Below are 20,443 nucleotides of genomic sequence, written 5' to 3'. Positions count from 1 at the left end.
GTGTTGCACCCGTACAGGACCGGGGCCCGGCAACGGGATTGCAACCCGCGATTTTGCTCCCGCCCCTCGCTCAGCCAGTGAGCGGGAACCGGTCTGTATGTGGGATCCGAACCCTCGGGCGGGAGCGCCGCCGCGCTTCCCAAGCGGCGCACTTATCCAGTGCGCCACCGGGCCGGCCCGAATTGGCCATTTCTGTCTGCTGGAGTCCTTGGGCTCTCCCCTAGAGTGAGGAGTTGCAGCATAGAAGGCGGCGAGATGATCAGAAAGGAATGGATCCTGGTTCCTGATGATGTTCAGTTAAAGGATTAATACTTTTTCCCCACTTAGTAGTTACGTGACTTTGGGCAGGTCATACTTTCCTAATGTATAAAGTAGGGTTTTACAGGATCATTGTGAGGATTAGCGATAATGTATTGTAAAGCATCCAGAACAATACCTGATACATAGTAGGTGCCCAATAAATGGATTCTTGTTGTTATGCCTCCTTTTTCCAGAGCTTATGAGATTGAGAAGCGACTGAGCACAGCAGACCTCTTCAAGTTCCCCAACTTTGAGACCATCTGCTGGTATGTGGGAAAACACATCCTGGACATCTTTCGAGGTATGGAGACCTTTGCCAACTGTCCCTTTTGTGCTGCTCCCCTGAGAGCGGTGAGTGTGTGTGTGTGTGTGTGTGTGTGTGTGTGTGTGTGTGTGTAAGTAACTATCACCTCAGTCGAGATACAGTACTGTTTTATCACCACAAAGATCTCCACACTATGTATATGAAAACATCATGTTGTACACCTTAACTATATACAATAAAAAAATAAGAAAAAAATAAAGTGATAATTACTGCTTTAAAAATATAATCTCCCTAGTGCTACCCCTTTATGGTTTCAGCCCCTCTCCCTTTACCATTCATGACTTCTTGAAACCATGTTTTCTAGATGTTTTTCATCTCTATAATTTTGTCATTTCAAGAATATTATATAAATGGAATCATATAGTATGTGACCTTTTGAGATTCACTTTTTTTACTCAGGATAATGTATGTCAGGGCATGGATTTTAACCTTTTTATTTAGCAAGAGTGGCTGAGAAGATTGGATCATAGTGAAATTGTTTGTATTTCCTGCCATTTAAGGTAAGAAGCTCGATAGTCTAAGAGTTTTCTGGATATGTTTCCCATGGGAATAAGGCCTAGTCCTGACCATCCTGGCATCATTGTGTTGATTTCTGGGATTCTTTGGATTCGTGGAAGTCAACTTGCTGGGTTTCCTGTTTCCTAGTCTGCTCTGAAATAGAGTAGGTCCCTTGCTTAGGTGTGAGATTCTTCAGGGTGACTTGCCCAGAGGGATCAGTATCTCAGAGTTAAAAAGAACCTCAGAGGCCATTGAGTACAGTCTCCTACCCAATACCTCAAGCCTTTATTTTGCCACCTAGACGTTGTCACTTAAGTGTTTAATCAGATGCTGAATAACTAACTGCTCATTACCTGTTCTGAACAGCTCAGTTCAGTAGAAAATTCTTTATAGAGCCTAAACCTGACTGTTTATAATAGCCTCCCCCTGAAGTAAGGCAGAACACAGCTAGTCCATCTTCTACATTAATGGCCCTTCAAATCTGTGTGGGTAGCAATCATGGTCCTCCTGAGTGTTCTCATTTTGAAACCCAAGATACAGAGTAGTGTAATGGAAAGAGCACAGGCCTCAGATTCAAAAAGACGTGGTTGTAGTCTTGGCTCGGGCACCTCCTAGATGTGTGCCCTTAGTCAGGTCTCTTTCCCTCTCTGAACCTCAGTTTCCTGAACTGTTAATGAAGATAATAATACCTGCCATACAGGGTGAGTGTAAGGATTAAATGAGATGTCAGATGCCTAGCATGTAGTAGGTACTCAGTAAATGAACACTCTTAGAAGAGCTGAGACCTGGAGTTGTACTCAGAACCCTGAGCATTTTCTTTGTGCCTGACAAAGGTAATAAGTCCTTCACTTCCCTGCATGGCTTTGTTGACACACGCTTTCCTCTTTCCCTCTTTAGGTTTGCGAGAAAACAGGAGACACCCTGCTTCCTATCTGGTCCATGGTGGCAAAGCCCTGAACCTTGCGTTCAGAGCCTGGACGAGGAAAGAAGTAAATATGCTTATTTCTTTACTTCCTCCACGGTTCTGTCCTCTGTGGGAACTGGTTTTGGGTAGATGCTCTGGGGAGACAGAAGAGACCATAGGGCTCCTAGGTGTAGGTAGAATTGAAGAGACCATAGGGCTCCTGGGTGTAGGTAGGATTGAGGATTGGGCTAGGATTCTTTGGATTACATTTTTAAACCTTTCTTTCTGCAATACATGCTTACTCAAGAAAATTAGAAAAGTGCAGAAGCATTTAAAGAAGGAAGAACATTACCTGTAATTTTAGCACTTAGAGGGAACTACCACTAACATTTGGGTCATCATTTTTATATGCATTTTAAAAACATAATTGCTATCACACTATATGTCCAATTTTGTGTCTGAATCTATTGGCTTATCTTAATTTTCCCATGTCACCAAAGTTCACCATAAACATTTAATAGTTACATGAAATTCTTTTGCAGAAATGTACTGTCCTTACCTAACCACTTCCTTATTGTTGCTTCCTTCTTATTTATTTAGAGGTAGTTATAGAGAATCATACAGTATATATCTGTATGCATCAGTCTTTGTCCCTCAACTCTTGATTGTTTCTTCAGGATAGATTCCTGGAAGAGCAATTACTGGATTAAAGTATATGAAAAAAAGGCTCTTGATATATACTGCCAAAATGGCTTTTTAGAAATGTACCAATTTTCATCTATCCAACTGAATACTAAATAGCTATAAAAGACAATAAGAAAGCTTTCTATGTACCAATTTGGAAAGATCTCCAGAATTTGTCAAGTAAAGTTGTAGAGTTGTGTGTATAGTGTGCTACCTTATATGTAAGAAAGCAGGGGAAGAAACAAGAATTATATTTGTATATGCTTGCATTTGCCTGAAGACACAGTCTGGAGGGATGTAGAAACTAATGAAAATGGTTACCTGTGGGGATGGGATGATGTGGCTGATGTTATTTTGCTTGATTTTTTTTTTTTTTTTTTTTTTTTGTGGCTGGCCAGTATAGGGATTGAACCCCCCAGACCTTGGTGTTATCAGCACCACACTCTAACCAACTGAGCTAACTAGCCAGCCCATATATTGCTTGATTTTTGAACCCTGTGAATGGATTACTTTTTCAAAATGTTGAGTTTTTAAAAAACAGCCAAGTTTAAGAAATACAAAAATAGAAAAAATACCAATACATAGTCTTAGGCTTCAGATACTCTACAGAGTCCTTGCCCTGCATACAGTGACCTAAGGAGACCTTTCACCCACTGCAGGCTTAACCTGCACAATCTCCCCATTTCCTGTCACCAACCTTCCTCTCAGATATTCTTGGGCTTTGTGTTTTGGGTCTTCCCTTGCTCCCTGGGCTCACTTACACCTGGACCTTCGCCTGTAATTCTTTTTCCACACCTCTCAGGTGTGGCTACTTTGAGTTTCATCTCTGACCCCTCCCATGAAGTGAACTTCATAGTGACTGTGTCCAAGAACACCAAAAGGGAGATGGATGGGTGGTCTTAAGTACTCATGCCCCTGGTCAGGATGGACCCAGGGACCAAGGAATGGTCCCAAACAACATGGCCAAAGGGAGCTGGAGGAGAGCAGGGCACAGTTCTGAGGAGCCCATGCTCATGGAAGATGTCTTTCATGAAGTGCAGACGACTTGTATGGGAGGCACTTGGTCTTTCACCTTTCCAGAGCCCCTTGTCTGGGAGTGAGGGAGCCATTAAAGTTATCCAGCTGGGTCACATGGGTTCTCGGCCCTCCATCCAGCCACCAAAATAAATTCCAGATAGATTAAAAGAGTCGAAGAGAAAAAAGAATCAAACCATGAGCAATAAGAAAGAAATGCTGAAGAATTTTTATCAGTCCTCTGGATACAGAAATGAAATGAAAAGTGGTAGAAGAAATTATAAAGGAAAAGTTTGAGATCTACATAGAAATGTAAATCATGATACTCAAAAAGATGGCAAACAAATTAAGAGAGAGACAACTAACAGACACCTTTCTGGGTTACTGTTGAGCTAGCTGCTTAGCACTGAGTTCTGTCCTCAAAAATGGAGTGGCTGGTTTGTTCCCATTGATCTCCTTGAGGTCCTTGACTTTGAGGTGTGTGGTCCAAGCCCACAACTGAGTTCCTCAGACCTCTGAATACTGTGTTTTATCAAATATATGTTTTGCAAATATTTTCTCTCACTCTGTGGCTTGTCCTAAAGTAGCAGAGGTGGTGAAGTAGCAGAAGTTTTCCAAAGAGAAGTTTTATTTTTTATTAATTTGTCAATTTTTTCTTTTCTGTTTCATGCTTTTTGTGTCCTAAGAAATCTCTGCCTAACCAAAGATCACATTTAGGTCTATGATCTATTTTGAGTTTTTTTCATGTGTATGTATATGGTACAAGATATGGATTGAGGTTATGTTTTGTTGGGGGGTTTTTTTTGCATATAGATATCTAATTGGTTTAGTACCATTTGTTGAAAAGACTACCCTTTCTCTATTGAATTGCCTTGGCACATTGTCAAAAATAAGTTGATTGTTTATGCGTGGGTCTATTCCTCATGCCTCTTGTTTGACAGGCTCTGCCAGACCATGAGGATGAGATCCCGGAGACAGTGAAGACCGTACAGCTCATTAAAGATCTGGCTAGGGAGATCCGTCTGGTGGAAGTAAGAAGCATGGGTGGCAGGAAGGTATTTGGGAAGGGCTTGAGGTTTAAGTGGCGGGTCAAGCCTCTGCAGTTGGCACTAGAGCCCAGGGGAAGGGTTGGGAAGACCCAACCAAGGATACACTTCATTCAGTCATTCATTCATTCAAATAATTACTATGTGCTTCAAGTGTGCCACACTGGGCTAGGCTCTTAAGATACACAAATAATACAATGCCTGCCCATAAAGAACTCACAGTTCTAGTAGAGGATCCTGAGAAAAGTTAACCTCTTTGAGCCTCACTTTCCTCCTCTCTAAAATGGGGATAATTGTATCTACTCAAGGATTGTTAAAAGGATTGAATACGGTAGTGTGGGTTGAGCAACAAGTATACTGCTTGGCACACAGTAGGTGCTCAATAAATTCTGATGGTGGGTTATGGTGGTGGGTGGCGATGGTAGTTGTAGTTGTTGTTATTAATATTTTGACTCAGTCTCTGCATTCTGCAAAATGACAGTCCTCTCGGATTGAAGATGATTACAAAGCCATGTTTCAACAGGTGGCATATACCACGAGGCAGTAAGGTATAGTGGTAAGAGACTCAGAGAAACCTCGATTCTGATTCCTGCTCTGTCACTTGCAAGCCTTTCAGAGCCTACTTTCCTCACCTGTAAAGTGGGAATAACACCAACCTTTCATAGTTTTGTTAGGGTTAAGAGTTAATGCGTATAGAGCCCCTCGCACAGTGCCTGGCAGAGTAAGTACTCAATAAATGTGAACCGTTGTTATTAATAGATTTTGCAGCAAAGAGAGAACTTAGTGTGGGCTGGTGAAGTAACAGAAGCACCAGAGGAAAATTAGACTTGAGGATGTTTTTAAGCTTTTCCTTTAACTCACAAACTGTAAGGTAGCATTTAGTGCCCAGGATATACATCCATGCTGAAGGGTGGTCCGAATGAGCTACTGAGAAGTTGGGCTTCTAGCTCACTGCTCACAGCATATTTCACTGCCTACACCATAGCTTACAGTGTCCACCTCCTCCCTCATTTTCCTCCACTCCCATTCGTCGAAGTCCTTCAGGATTTAGTTAAAGGCCTACCTTTTCTTCAGCTCTTCCCAACTTATATCAATCTTGTATACACAGAACTTTGGGCTAGTTAGAAGAGGACTTATAGATCATATCTGCCATTGGCTTTCAAATATTTTAAAGCAATGGAATCCTTTTTTTCAAATGAGATATTAGATAGCATAGCTGCTTTGAATAGGGTGAAGGTGGGAGACCTAGGGCTTCATTTGTTCCCCTCATCTGCCTTCCACCTACTGCTAGTCCCTGGAGCTCTGCCGAAGAGGCTCAAATGAGCCACAGAACATCTTTGGAAACCACCTTTATAGTCTAGTCCTTTAATTTTACAGCTGAGCAAACAAAGCCCTAGACTGGTCAGATTGAGGTCATAGAGCTAGATAGTAGCAGAATTAGGACTAGAACCTCTCTCCTCAAAAATCCTATAGTACTTAGAGTTTGAACCACACAATTTAGTACTTGATTATTTTCTGTCTCACGTCAGCTACTTTTTGGAGTCTTTTCTCTCCAATTTAAAAATAGTGCTGGGCTTTTCCTTTGCTCGTCTTCTCTTTACTTGTCAGTGGCTGGGTAAAGAAATGCCACCCAATAAATTCTTGATGACTCATTGTGCAAAAACTAGGGTGTGCATATGTGAAGCATCTGAAAGCCACTCCCAAGGCAGTACCACCAGTGCCAGGAACAGACCTTTGCTCTTAGCATAGAGAGAACCACTGAGTAAGCTCTAACCCCCTCATGTACTAACACTCTTGTAGGACATTTTCCAACAGAACGTTGGGAAGACAAGCAATATCTTTGGGCTGCAGAGGATCTTCCCAGATGGCTCCATTCCCTTAACCAGGCCAGCCCATTCCACTTCAGTATCCATGTCCAGGCTGTCACTGCCCTCCAAAAGTGGTTCAAAGAAGAAAGGCCTGAAGCCCAAGGAACTCTTCAAGAAGGCAGAGCGAAAGGGCAAGGAGAGTTCAGCCTTGGGGCCTGCTGGCCAGTTGAGCTATAATCTCATGGACACATACAGTCATCAGGCACTGAAGACAGGCTCTTCCCAGAAAGCAAAGGTGGGTGCTGGCCCATGGGTTCAGCCCAATGCTTTTGGGTCCCTTGGAAGAGCAGGGTTTCAAAAGGACAGGCTGTCCTGTCCTGCTCCTACCTCCCTTAGAACCCCTGGTGTTTGGCTACCAGTCCCACTCATTTAATAGACATTTATTGAGACCTTTTCTATGCTGGGCACTGTGATAGGTGCTGTGGACGTAACTCTCAAGAGGCTGACAGGGTAGTGAGAAAGATAGGAATAAAAACAAATGAGTGCAATGAAGTGTTGTGGATGCCACAATCAAGTGTATGTATGGGACCCTGAGACACAGAGGCGGGTTGATTCTATCTGGATAGGGAAGATGGCCAGGAGCTCTTTTCAGGAAACATGACACTTGAACTGAATCTTGAAATGCTGGGATGGAAAGGAGATTTGAGAACATTGTGTATGAATGTCAGGCTGTAGTCTTGACAGGTCCTTGAGAAAAGCTCTCCTCCAGGGCTCTGCCTTGCGTCAAGATTGTGGTGCCCTCCATGGGCATCCGAAGATACCCCCATCCTTTTTTTTTTTTTTAAGGGAACATGTTTCAGAAGAGTGATAGGTTTCCCCTGAACCAGCCACACATTGTCAACCTTCTGCTGTTGTGATTGTTGGGGTGGTGAGGGAGGGGCGGTAATTAAAAGGCCTTGGTTCAGGTGGTTTTGACAGTGAACTCAACCAGTGAAACTGGAGAGAACTGGCCATCCTGATTCACGTGGGAGTCCCAGGCAGGTGACAACTGAGCCTCCTCCTTCTGCAGTTCAACATCACTGGTACCTGCTTGAATGATTCAGACGATGACTCGCCAGACTTGGACCTTGATGGGAATGAGAGCCCACTGGCCCTATTGATGTCTAATGGCAGGTGAGGTGGGAAGAAGGAGCACAGAGATACTGGGACTATCACTGGCAATATGCCACTAAGATAGGGCACAGAATTGGGACCTAAGGGTTGGGACATGGTTGGGCAGGGGCTGTACTTAGGGCAATACCCAAATATTAGCAGATATTATTACTTAGTTCAGAGAAGCTTGGTGGTGTTGGGGGGGTGGGTAAGGAGAGTGGCCTGGAATCTAATTGTCAGTCTTGAGAAAGATCTTGTATAAGTTCTAGAAATTTCAGCAAGTCAGTGGGTTAGAACCACTGGCAGAAATAAGAGGTAGATAGCATACTGGTTAAAAGCATTGATTTTTCATATACCTTTTGACTGGTGACTCAATTTTGAGGAATTTAGTTTACAGAAATCCCTGTACAAGTGTATAAAGAGAAATGTTCAGTTTTCAGTGCATCATTGTTTGTAATAGTAAGTAATTGGAAACATCCAAATGTTCATTAGTAAGGGTCAGAGAAATAAATTACGGTATATCTGTATGCCATGGAAAATTTATGGTGCATCTATATACCGTAAGTTATGGTACATCTATATACCATGTCCAAGATATATTCTTAAGTAAAAAAAAATCAGGTTACAAAATGTTATAAAGTCAGGCGTCACTTAATGATGGGGATGCATTCTGAGAAATGTGGTGTTAGGTTATTTCATCGTTGTATGAACATCATGGAGTATACTTACACGAACCTAGATGGTATAGCCTACTACACACCTAGCCTATATGGTATAGCCTGTGGCTTCTAGGCCACAAACCTCTACAGTATGTTACTGTACTGAATACTCTGGGCACTTGTAACACAATGGTAAGTATTTCTATATCTAAACATGTCTAAACGTAGAAACGGACACAATAGTATTTGTATATCTAAACACGTCTAAACGTAGAAATGGTATAGTAAAAATATAGCAGTGTAATAGATTTGTTTACACCAGCATCACCATAAACACATAATACGTTGCACTATGACATCAGGATAGCTGTCATGTCACTAGGCAATAGGAATTTTTCAGCTCCATTATCTTATGGGACCACCATCATATATGTGGTCTGTCGTTGACCGAAACGTTATTATGCAGCACATTATTATATAGCAATACTTCCATTTTTGTTTTTAAGAAAGACCTGTGCACACATGTATGTGTGCGCATGAGTAGAAAAGCAATATATAGACTTTTTCCTTTATTTTTATTTTTAATTTAACTTTTTGAAGAGGTTTAAAATTCAGTTTACAAGGTTTAAAATGCAAAAAGCGTGAAAGAATATGCAGTGAAAAGTCATGCTCCCATCTCTCTTCCCCTGTTTCTCTCTTCCCATGGACAACCAATGTCAGTGGTTTCCTTCCAGAGATATCTATATACATTCAAGGAAATAAATATATTTCTTATATATTTTATACTTGTTACACCAAAATTTTGACAGTGGTTATCTCTGGAAAGTAGGATCGGGGAGGTGAAATTTTCACTTTGGAAGCATTTGAATTTTGTACAATGACAATGTACAAGTGTACTTCACAAAATTCTTGGAAAAATATAATTAAAAGATAATATGAATCTTTCTGTGATCTTTTTGAAGACCCCTTGTATTATTTTTCTTATAATAATTTTATTTATTTATTTATTTTTTTAATTGTTTTTTTTTTAAAGATGACCGGTAAGGGGATCTTAACCCTTGACTTGGTGTTGTCTGCACCACGCTCAGCCAGTGAGCTAACCGGCCATCCCTATATGGGATCCGAACCCAGGGCCTTGGTGTTATCAGCACCACACTCTCCCGAGTGAGCCATGGGCCAGCCCTTATAATAATTTAAAAAAAACATTTTCTAAAACAACAAAAGCTGTTCACAACAGTTATGAGCTTAGGAATCAAACAATCCTGAGTTTAAATCCCAGCTCTGACATGTATTCGTTGCATGACCTTGTCAAATTAATTAACCTGTCTGAGCCTCAGTGTCCTCATTATATCTTTTCTATAGATAAAACTTATCTTAGGGTTGTTGGAAGATTAAATGAGATAATGTATGTAAAGTGGTCATCAGAGGGTCTGACATATAGTAAATGCTTAAAAATGATAGCTCTTATAAATATGATGAAGATGGAGATGAAGGATGATGATGATGATGATGATGATGGTGGTGGTGGTAGTGGTGGTGGTGGTATGGCCAGAAGGTAAGTAGGTCATCAGAAGCCCTGAAATATGTAGAGAGGCAGAGGCAGGGAAAGATAGTAAGGGTTATCATCTGGATACTCAGTCCTTCTTGTTCTGCTTCTATTGCCTGCCGCAGCTGCCAGAAGCTGCTGTTAAGTGAACCTAGGGTGTCAGGGTACAGAAATATTCGCAGATGGTATTCTATTTCCTTTATATATGTATATATATCTGGGCTTTTGCGGGCAGTGAGGTATAGATGAAACAAGATGGTTGTGTGTTGGTAATTGCTGAAACTTACATGGGTGATAGGTACATGGGAGTTCATTATTTTTGTATATGTTTGAAATTTTTCATAATTAGAAGTTAACAAAAAGTCAAGCTATAGTCAATAGCTATAATTTATTGAGTGTCTTTTCTGTGTCAAACTCTATCTTAGCTGTTTATGTACTTTATTTTATTTAGTCCTCACAACAACCCTGAAGGTTAGTATTGTTATTCCCATTTTTCTAATGTGAAAATTGAGTCCCAGAGAACTTAATTATGATATTAGCAGCCAATGGTCACTTGCCATATGTCAGGCTCTCCTTGCCATATGTCAGTACATGCTCATTTAGTCCTCCCAACAATCCTATGAGGTAGAAAATAGGCCAATTTAATGACAGCCAATTCACTGGAAGTCAATTCAACAAAATGACTATTTGCTATGTACTGATTTACCAAAAGGTTGTTTCTTTTTAACTGTTTATGAGGTTTATTCCAGCAGTTTGTACTGATTAATATTTTTTACCATGTATAACAGGATTGTCTAAGCCACTTTTAAGTTTTTTTAATTTCCTTTATATATTAACAGTTTTCATGAGGTATGATTTACATACCATAAAATTAACTTGTTTTAAGTGTTCAATTAAATAAATTTTAGTAAATTTACAGAATTATGCAACCACAGTCCAATTTTAGAACATTTTTGTCACCCCAAAAAGATCTCTTGTGCCCATTTGCAGTCTGTCATTCTCATCCCCAGGCCCAAGCAAACTCCAATCTACTCTGTCTATAGATTTGCTTATTCTGGTCTTTTCGTATAAATGGAGTCATATAATGTGTAGTCTTTTGTGTCTGGCTTCTTTCACTTAGTGCATAATGTTTTTGAGGTTTATCCATGATGTAGCATGTATTGTTAGTTGGTTCCATTTTATTGTTGAATAGTTCCATTGTATGGACATACCACATTTTGTTTATTCATTCACTCTTTGGTGGTCGTTTGAGTTGCTTCTATTTTTTGGCTGTTACGAAGAATACTGCTATGAGCATGTGTGTGCAAGTTTTTATGTGGGTATATGTTTTTGTTTCTCACCTAGGATTAAAATTTTGGGGACATATGTAGCTCTGTGTTTAGCTTTTTAGGAAACTACCAAACATTATTCCAAAGTGTCTGTACCATTTTACATTCCCACCAGCAATCATGAGTTTCTCTGTATACAGGCCAACATTTGTTATTGTTTGTCTTTTTGATTATAGCCATTCTGGTGGATGTAAACTGGTATGTCGTTTTTTTTTTTTAAATAAAAATTATGTATATTTAAGGTGTATAGTTTGATGTTTTGATATAGATCTACATCATGAAATGATTACTACAGCCAGGCTAAATAACATCCATCACTTTATATAGTTAATGCACACACTCACGTGTGTGTGTGTTGAGAACACTTAGATCTACTCTCAGAAAATTTCAAGCATACAATACAGTATCATTGACTATAGTCACCTTGCTGTACAGATCTTTAGAACTTACTCATCCTATATAACTGAAACTTTGTACCCTTTGACTAATATCTCCCTTACCTTCTGCCCTTAGTAACCACCATTCTACTCTTTGCTTCTATGAATATGACTTTTTAAAGTCCCGCATGTAAGTGAGATCATGCAGCATTTTTCTTTCTATGTCTGGCTTGTTTTCATTTAGCATAATGTCCTCCAGGTTCACATGTGTTATCACAAATGGTAGGATGGTTTTGATTTGCATTTTTGTAATGACTAATGATGTCAAGCATCATTTTGTGTGATTGTTACCCATTTGTATATTATCTTTGGATAAATATCTTTTTTTAATTTAATTTTTTTGATTGGTTGTGTATATTCATGAGATACAAAACTGATTGTTACCACTCGTGCCCAAGATGTGATGGCCAGATCCATACTAGCAGCATTCCCATTACCACAAATTGTGATTATACCCTGTGTCCCCCACCCAATTATCTTCGACCTCCCTCCCCATCCCCTTTTCCCCCACTCCACTTTGTATCCCTAGGTATTTCTCTCCCTCTGCAAGTGCAACACATCACTGTGGTCTTTCTTTCCTTCCTTCCTTTCTCTCTTAGCTCCCACTTATGAGTGAGTACATGCGGTATTTATCCCTCTGTGCTTTGCTTATTTCACTCAACATAAGTTTCTTCAAGCTCATCCATGTTGTTGCAAATGGGAGAATTTCATTCTTTTTTATGGAAGAGTAGTATTCCATGGTGTATATTTACCACATTTTCATTCAGATAAATATCTATTCAAATATTTTGCAGTTTTTAAATTGGCTTGTTTTTCTTATGATTGAATTCTAAGAGTTCTTTAAATATTCTGGGTATGAATCCTTTACCAGATAAATGGTTTGCAAATATTTCCTCCTAGTCTATGGCTTGTCATTTTCTTAATAGTTTCTTTTGAAGAACAAAAGCTTTTAATTTTACCTAATCTCAGGTCACAGAGATATTTTCCTCTAGAAGTTTTGTAGTTTTAACTTTTACATTTAGATCTGTGATGAATTTTGAATTAATTTTTGTGTATGATGTGAGGTAAGGGTTAACACTCATTTCTTTGCATGCAGATATCCAGTTGTTTCAGCACCATTTGTTGAAAGGACCTTTCTTTTCCCACTGAATTTCCTTGGCACCTTTGTCAGAAATCAATTCACCATAAATTTAAGGCTTTATTCTGGACTCAAAATTCTGTTCTACTGATTTATGCTTGTCCTTATACAAATACCACACTGACTTGATTACTGTAGCTTTATAGTATGTTTATGTCTTAAAATTGAGTAGTATTAGTTCTCCAACTTTGTTCTTTTTCAAAATTGTTTTGGCTACATTATGTCCCTTGCACGTCCATGTCCGTTTTACTGTCAGCTTGTTAGTTTTTACAGAAAAGCTGGCTCTATTTTGATAGGGATTGCATTCAATCTGTAGATCAATTTGAAGAGAATGGCCATCTTTACAATATTGCATGTGACTATTTGTTTTTGTGTTCTCCTTCCCTTTCTCTCCAGTACCAAGAGGGTGAAGAGCTTATCCAAGTCTCGACGAGCCAAGATCGCAAAGAAGGCAGACAAGGCTAGGCTGGTGGCAGAACACGTGATAGAGGACGAATTTGACTTGGATTCAGATGATGAGCTGCAGATTGACGAGAGATTGGGAAAGGAGAAGGCGACCCTGATAATAAGACCAAGTGTGTCTCTGTTCTTTCTCTCTCTTGATCTGCCTGTTTGGCATTTGTTTTTGGCTCACTTGATAGACTCAAGACCTTATGCCTGAGCTTGTTGACATTCTGATTTTCCAGACTTTATAGGACTCCATTGTATACTTTGCTTTAGACACTTATTTATGAGCTAATTCCTAATCTCTCTAAATTAGTCATTTGTGGTCATTACTTCCAGGAAAATTATAATCTTATTTTCTTTCCTCCGAGTGTTTGGCTCAGATGCTAATCTTAGCTTTGTAATAAGTACATTCCATTGTTTTGTAGAATTTCCCCGGAAGTTGCCCCGTGCCAAGCCCTGCTCTGACCCCAACCGAGTTCGTGAACCAGGAGAAGTTGAGTTTGACATTGAGGTAGGAGTGTGCCCTGTACCTAGTCTTCTCATTCTGGTCATAGAGAGAGAAGACAGATTGTCATTCTAGTTGGGGGTTGGGGGGAGACATCCTATGCATTTAATTCATGAAATGTTTATTAAATGAAAGATTGTGTGCTAAGTGCTGAGAGCATATAAATGGAAGATTACAATTTAGTTGAAATATTTAAAAAATCCTTTAATATAGAGCAGAATAAAAGGCAGTATGATATAGCAGAAAGATTATCTGATTTGGCATATTTGATGTAACCATACACATATTATTTAACTTCACTGAATCTTAATTTCCTTTTCTGTACAGTGGTAGTTATATAATACCTTCCTCACAAAGATGCTATGGAGATTAAGATGAAGGAATGAATATTCTGCTTCATACTTCATCTATACTTGGTGCTCAGATGATCTTAGGGCTGGAGTCAGACTATCAGCCCTAAACTGGGGCTTTACCAGACCATCTGTGGGCAACTGAGGTGATATGCTCTCTTCTCAACAGGAGGACTATACAACAGATGAGGACATGGTGGAAGGGGTTGAAGGCAAGCTTGGGAATGGGAGTGGAGCTGGTGGAATTCTTGATCTTCTCAAGGCCAGCAGACAGGTGGGGGGACCTGACTATGCTGCCCTCACGTGAGTACTGGCTTTTATCTCCCCTTTACAGGCTCTCAGATAGCACCCCCTCTCCTGTTCAAGGGGCTAGGTCAGCCAATCAGAAGATATTTATTGAGGCATTTAAAGGGACAAAGAATTATCTAGGGAATTAGGCCGAAAGAATAGACATGAAATCTGTCCTGAGGAACTTAAGATCTGACAACGACAAGATGTATAGACTTCAAGGAGAAACAATTTTGGACACTTTAGAAGTTGGAAGAAGGGCTGGAAGAGTCATGGAAGGAGAACTGGTTAAAAAAAAAGAATTCAGCATGGATGAACAGGGAGGGAGGTTTGTCCCTATTTCTTTGCTATCTCGCCTGCTTTCTATGGAGAGACTTGAGGCAAGAGGGACTAACTTTTCATGAAAATAGTCTTTGATACTATCTTGATCCTTTAGCTTGATTTCTAGTTTTTCACCTTGGATGGTTCTCCCCTTCTTTCTCCTACGCTGATTCCCACAGCTATTATCTCTCCTCTTTGACTATTCTGAGACTGCTTTCCTCTGACAGCTAGAGAAACTCCCTCAGCATTTCTCCTTTGTCCCTTGCAGCGAGGCCCCAGCCTCTCCCAGTACTCAGGAGGCCATCCAGGGCATGCTGTGCATGGCCAACCTTCAGTCCTCATCGTCCTCACCAGCTACCTCCAGCCTGCAGGCCTGGTGGACCGGGGGGCAGGACCGAAGCAGTGGGAGCTCCAGCAGTGGGCTGGGCACAGTGTCTAACAGTCCTGCTTTCCAGCGCACCCCAGGGAAGCGGCCCATCAAGCGGCCAGCATACTGGAGAACTGAGAGCGAGGAGGAGGAGGAGAACGCCAGTCTGGATGAACAGGACAGTTTGGGAGCATGCTTCAAGGACGCAGAGTATAGTAAGGGCAGCTAAACACATGGGTTCAGATCAGGAGGGCTCCTCTCAGCTCCAGTTTCAATTCTAATCTCAGTAGAGAACAGCCTGTAGTGAGCAAAGACCTGGCCTTAAGCCATGTTTTCTTAAAATGTAAAATGGGCTTATCTCACAGGTCGATATAAGAATTAGAAATTATGCTTCCATAAAGCTCATTGGAAGCCCTCGAAAAATGGTAGTTATTTTAATTAACTATCATCTATTTTTAGTATTGTCCAGCCTTCACTGCTGTTGACTTTTTTTCTGTTTTACTTTGATCACCTATGTTGTTTGTGTTCTGTGTTGGCCAGTTCATGCCTTGCAGAGGTATATAATGACCTTTTCAGTGGGCTTTTTACATTTGAGATGATTCCTTTTTTTAAAAAAGCTAAGATTTATTGACTACTATAGTGTATGAGAGGTTTTCAAAAAGTTCATGGAAGGATTTGTATTATCTTTGAATTCAATTTTTTCCATGAACTTTTTGAAGTACCTTCATATAAACCACTTTTTTGTATAATGCGAGTGACTGCTGTATGGGTTTCTGCTATAATATTACTTTTGAAATTTATACAAATACAGTTAATGCTCATTGGCCACAATTAGAACAAAGCAGAGGAAACAATTTCTTCTGACTAACACTCTTCACCCCCTGAGTCCAAATATCACCTTTGTTTTCTTGGGGTGTTCAGCTGTCTGGTAGGGGGATCTGAACCCTTGACCTTGGTGTTATGAGCACCACGCTCTAACCGAGTGATCTAACTGGCCAGCCCCTCAGAGGTTACCTTTGTTACCAGTTTGTTGTGTATCTTTTATTTTGTGGTGTTTATACCCATATGTAGACATAAATAGATACAGGTATAGTTTTCTTTAGTGTGTGTGGTTCTATGACTTGGTTGGGTATCTTTCAACATTAGTACCTAGAGAGCTACTTCATCAATATATAGAGATCTACCTTCTGCATAGTATTCTATAGCATAGATGTATATCATATGTTTAACCGTTCTTTACTGATTGCCATTCAGGTTATATCTAAGTTTTTGCCGTTACTAACAATGCTGCAATGAAACTTCTTGTAATAGCCCTTTGTGCCCATGTGCCAGTCAATATTTCTTTAGGGTAGATAGACTTGCTGGGTTGAAGGGTATGTAGAAGGTAAATGTTAATAAATGGTGCCAAAATTTCCTCCAGAAGGGCCAGTATATGAGAAATATCTGTTTCCCCACAGCATTACCAGCAGTGGATATTATCAGCCTTTTTAATTTTTGCCAATCCCATGGCAAGATGGGGTCTGCATTTTATATGTTTACTGGCTCTTCTTTATTCCTTTTCTTTGAAATATCTATTCAGTTTTTCACCCATTTTTCTTTTGGGATGTTTGTTTTTCTTATTAATTTGTAGGAATTCTTTATATATTCTAGATTTGTTAGAGTGTTTTTTTTTAAGTCAATTGTTATTTTATTATAGAGGAAAAATATCCCAAAATATTAGTTAAATAACAATAATTCCTGACAAAATCATTCTTCAGGGCTTGTAAGTCTCATAATCTGGTCAGATGTAGTGAGCTGTCTTGTTGGAGTGGTTTTTTTTTTGTTTTTTTTGTTTTTTTGTCTTTTTCCATGTCCGGCAACGGATCGCAACCCTCAGTGTCGCCCCCGTACTGGGCCGGGACCGGCAACGGGATCGCAACCCTTGGTGTTGCTCCCACGCCTCGCTCAGCCAGTGAGCGGGAACCGGTCTGTATGTGGGATCCGAACCCTCGGCGGGAGCGCCACCACGCTTCCCAAGCGGCGCACTATAGTAGTGCGCCCCCGGGGCGGCCCTTGTTGGAGTGTTTTTTTACTATATTCTGGATATGCTGAAAAATGTTTTCTTTGAGTCTGTTGTATTTTAATTTTGTTAATGGTGTTAAATGTCGAAGATTTTATTTTTTATCTAGTCGTTTTTATCAATTTTTTATAGTTTTTGTATTTTATGTTTTGTTTAAGAATCTAAAACCTGTATAAATTAAAACTTTAGATCTTTATCTGGAATTCATTTTGCAAATTGTGAGAGAGATAGGAACCTAACTTTTTTTTTTTTTTCCACATGCATAGTCATTTACCCTAGGTAAATGCATAGTCAGTTATTGACTAGGTCATCATTATCCCCCTGATTTGAAGTTCTACCTTTGTTATAAGCTAAATTCCCATATATATGTGGATTTGTTTTTCTACTCTAGTCCTAGTTCTGTGCCTGAATAGCTATGTGGCCTTGGGCAAGCTAGTTAACCTCTCTGTGATAATAGTACCTACCTCATAGGTTGTTGTGAGGATTAAATAAATATACATAAAGCAATTAAAACATTGCCCAGCACATGGTAAGCACTGTGTGTTAGATATTATTAATATTATTCGTTTCCATAAAATAAATTTGTTTATTCCTCTGACAATACCATGTAGGTTAGTTACCATAGGATTTGTTTCTGGTAGAGCAAGTACCCCCTGCATAGCTTGCTTTGGACCTGAGGATAACACAGATGCTCAGCAAGCTCATCATCTCTGGGCTAAGCCGTGATTGGTCTTAGGGATATGCCAAGCTCCCCTCACCACCCACCCTACCTTCAACAGCCACAGTCACATCAACCTATAGCCAAGAATCTGAACCTAGTTTATTAATCAGTCCTCTCAGAACAAACAGCTCACTCAGCTTCTGCTTCCTCCTTCCCCTCCTTGCTTTGCCCAGCAACACTGGAAAGGCAGTTTAACAAGGAGAGACCTCCCTACTTATTCTTATTTTTCTAGAATTTCTAGGCTATTATTGAGCTTTTTTAAAATTCCAGATGAATTTTAGAATTAACTTGTTAAATTCCATGAAAAATCCTATTTTTTTTTAAAATTAGGATTGCTTGGCATTTAAATTAACTTATGGATCCTAACATATTTCATCAGAGGCCTTTCTGCCATAGTGGGATGTGTGCATTCCTGAAAAACCCCATGTCCTGAATATTTGTACACTAAAAATAATAGGGCTTACAAGAAAAAGAGGTTAGGGGCACATCCCTCAAAATCTATGTGACTTTGAAGCAAAAACACTGACCCCAATAATGGCAGTCCTAATAATAGTCCTTGCCCACTTATAGCCCATTGACATTTGCACCCAGCATCTCAGTGAGTGGATCCTCTGTAGCCATAATCTCTGGACTCAGGCTTTTTCCTACCAGATGTGAATTCTTAATGGTATTCGCTTAAAATAAATACCAGCTTCATCAAATCAAAATCTGATCCAGGGCCTAGTCTTCATCAGTCTTTTATTTATTTATTTAAAAAACAAAACAAACAAAAAAATGGGGAAATGTCTTCACAACTTCTCTTGTCCCACCAGAACTTAACCTTGTAGAAAACAGCTACTGCTTGTTCTTTCTCTGAGGGGAGGCACTATTGCAGGATTTTTAGCTTTTGTCTGTATGTCTTTGTATATTGAAAAGGCTTTCCCTATAGTTGTGAGAAAGTCCACCACTGACTGGTTAAAAACAACATGCCAGGGAAAATTGCTTTTGAACCAGCGCATCTTCTGGATGGCATTGATGACATTCTCCTATTTACCTTTTGGGTATGAGCAGTCACAAAACAGGCCATCTTGTCTTTCTGTGTTGAAACATGGTCTCTCTCTCCATTTATTCAGGTCTTGATCTCTTCTGTTTGTTTCTTCTTTGATTTATTCTTGTGTATTTTATTTTGATTCCTATTAAAAGTGGCATCTTTTTATGTATTACATTTTCTAATTGGCTTTTGCTAGTATGGAGGAAAATAGTTAATTTTTCCATATTAATCCTGTATTGGACTGCCTTACTATACTCTTTATTAGTGCTATTGGTTTTCCAGTTAATTGACTTGAGTTCTTGAGGTAGGTGATCTATGTGTCCTATATTAGTTTGGTAGAACTGCCATAGCAAAATACCACAGACTGGGTGCCTTAAACAACAGAAACTTATTTCCTCACAGTTCTAGAGGCTGGAAGTCTAAGATCAAGGTGCCGGCAGGCTTGCTTTCTCCTGAGGCTTTTTTCTCCTTGGCTTTTCTCTTGCTGCCTCTTCACATGGTCATCCCTCTGGGCACATGTGCCACTGATGTCTCTGTGTGTCTTAATCTCCTTTTTTTATAAGGACATCAGTCATATTGGGTTAGGGCCCACCCAAATGGTCTCATTTTGACTTAATTACCTCTTTAAAGGCCCTGTCTCCAAATACAGCCACATCCTGAGGTACTGGGGTTTACTGCTTCAACATATAAGTTTGAGGAGAACACAGTTTAGCCCGTAACATCCCCTGTCTTTTCAGCATTTATACCTCTAGCTTTTTAAAATCTTATTGCAATGTTGAGTCATAGTGGTGATAGGGGGCATCCTTGTGCTGTTTCTGACTTTTAAAGGAAATGCCAGTGTTTCTCCACTCAATGTGTAGGTCTCTAGTAGACTACTCATAAAGTTCAGGGGAGTTTCTATCTCTAGTCTGAGAGGTGTTTGTTTGCTTTAAAATAAAGAGTAGTATTAGGTTTTATCAAACTTTTTTGGCATCTTTTGACATAAATACATAATTTTACTTTGTTAATTTGTTTAATATTATGATTTACATCAATAGAACTACTGATTTTGAATCAACATTTTCTTCTTGAGATTAACTGTATTTGGATATGTGTTTAACTGTACTTGGATATGTGATTAACTGTGCTTAAATATGTGATTAACTGTACTTGGATTGTGTTTGTCTAGTTTATTTGATTAGTAGACTTCAAAAATTAGTTTATTGGTTTTATTGATCATCTCTAATGTTTGGTGTTTACTCTTTTCTTGATTTCTGATTTTATTTTATTCATTTTTTAATCTTTGTCTGACATCTTGAGTTGGAAGTTCTGTTCATTTCCTTTTTTAAACAGTTTTATAACTTTAGTTTGTTCATTTATTTTCAATCTGCCTTTTGACAAAGTGTTTAAAATTTTATTTTTTAAATTCACACAAAGCAAATTCGAACTTTTTTGTATACACATTTAGATTCTTGCAACCACCACAATCAGGATACAGAACACTTTAATCACCCCCCCCCCCCCCCCCAAACCCCCC

General features: G+C 39.5%; 1 protein-coding gene across 1 annotated transcript in view; it reads left to right on the top strand.

Annotated features, from left to right (window-relative positions):
- LOC103606305 (histone lysine demethylase PHF8) overlaps nucleotides 1-20,443 on the top strand; it is an 82,546-nt gene that overhangs the window by 43,133 nt on the left and 18,970 nt on the right. Inside the window, exons 9-17 of the mRNA XM_008590919.1 lie at nucleotides 495-601; nucleotides 2,021-2,112; nucleotides 4,667-4,756; nucleotides 6,572-6,874; nucleotides 7,649-7,752; nucleotides 13,236-13,414; nucleotides 13,712-13,797; nucleotides 14,311-14,444; nucleotides 15,019-15,332. Of these exons, the coding sequence (XP_008589141.1) occupies nucleotides 495-601; nucleotides 2,021-2,112; nucleotides 4,667-4,756; nucleotides 6,572-6,874; nucleotides 7,649-7,752; nucleotides 13,236-13,414; nucleotides 13,712-13,797; nucleotides 14,311-14,444; nucleotides 15,019-15,332 (1,409 nt within the window). The remainder of the gene's footprint in view (nucleotides 1-494; nucleotides 602-2,020; nucleotides 2,113-4,666; nucleotides 4,757-6,571; nucleotides 6,875-7,648; nucleotides 7,753-13,235; nucleotides 13,415-13,711; nucleotides 13,798-14,310; nucleotides 14,445-15,018; nucleotides 15,333-20,443) is intronic.

This window comes from Galeopterus variegatus, unplaced genomic scaffold (assembly GCF_000696425.1).
Source record: "Galeopterus variegatus unplaced genomic scaffold, G_variegatus-3.0.2 Scaffold6453, whole genome shotgun sequence".
In the NCBI taxonomy this organism is placed as follows: Eukaryota; Metazoa; Chordata; class Mammalia; order Dermoptera; family Cynocephalidae; genus Galeopterus; species Galeopterus variegatus.
The sequence above is the reverse complement of the archived record's forward strand: the minus strand, read 5'-3'. Positions and strand labels throughout refer to the sequence as shown.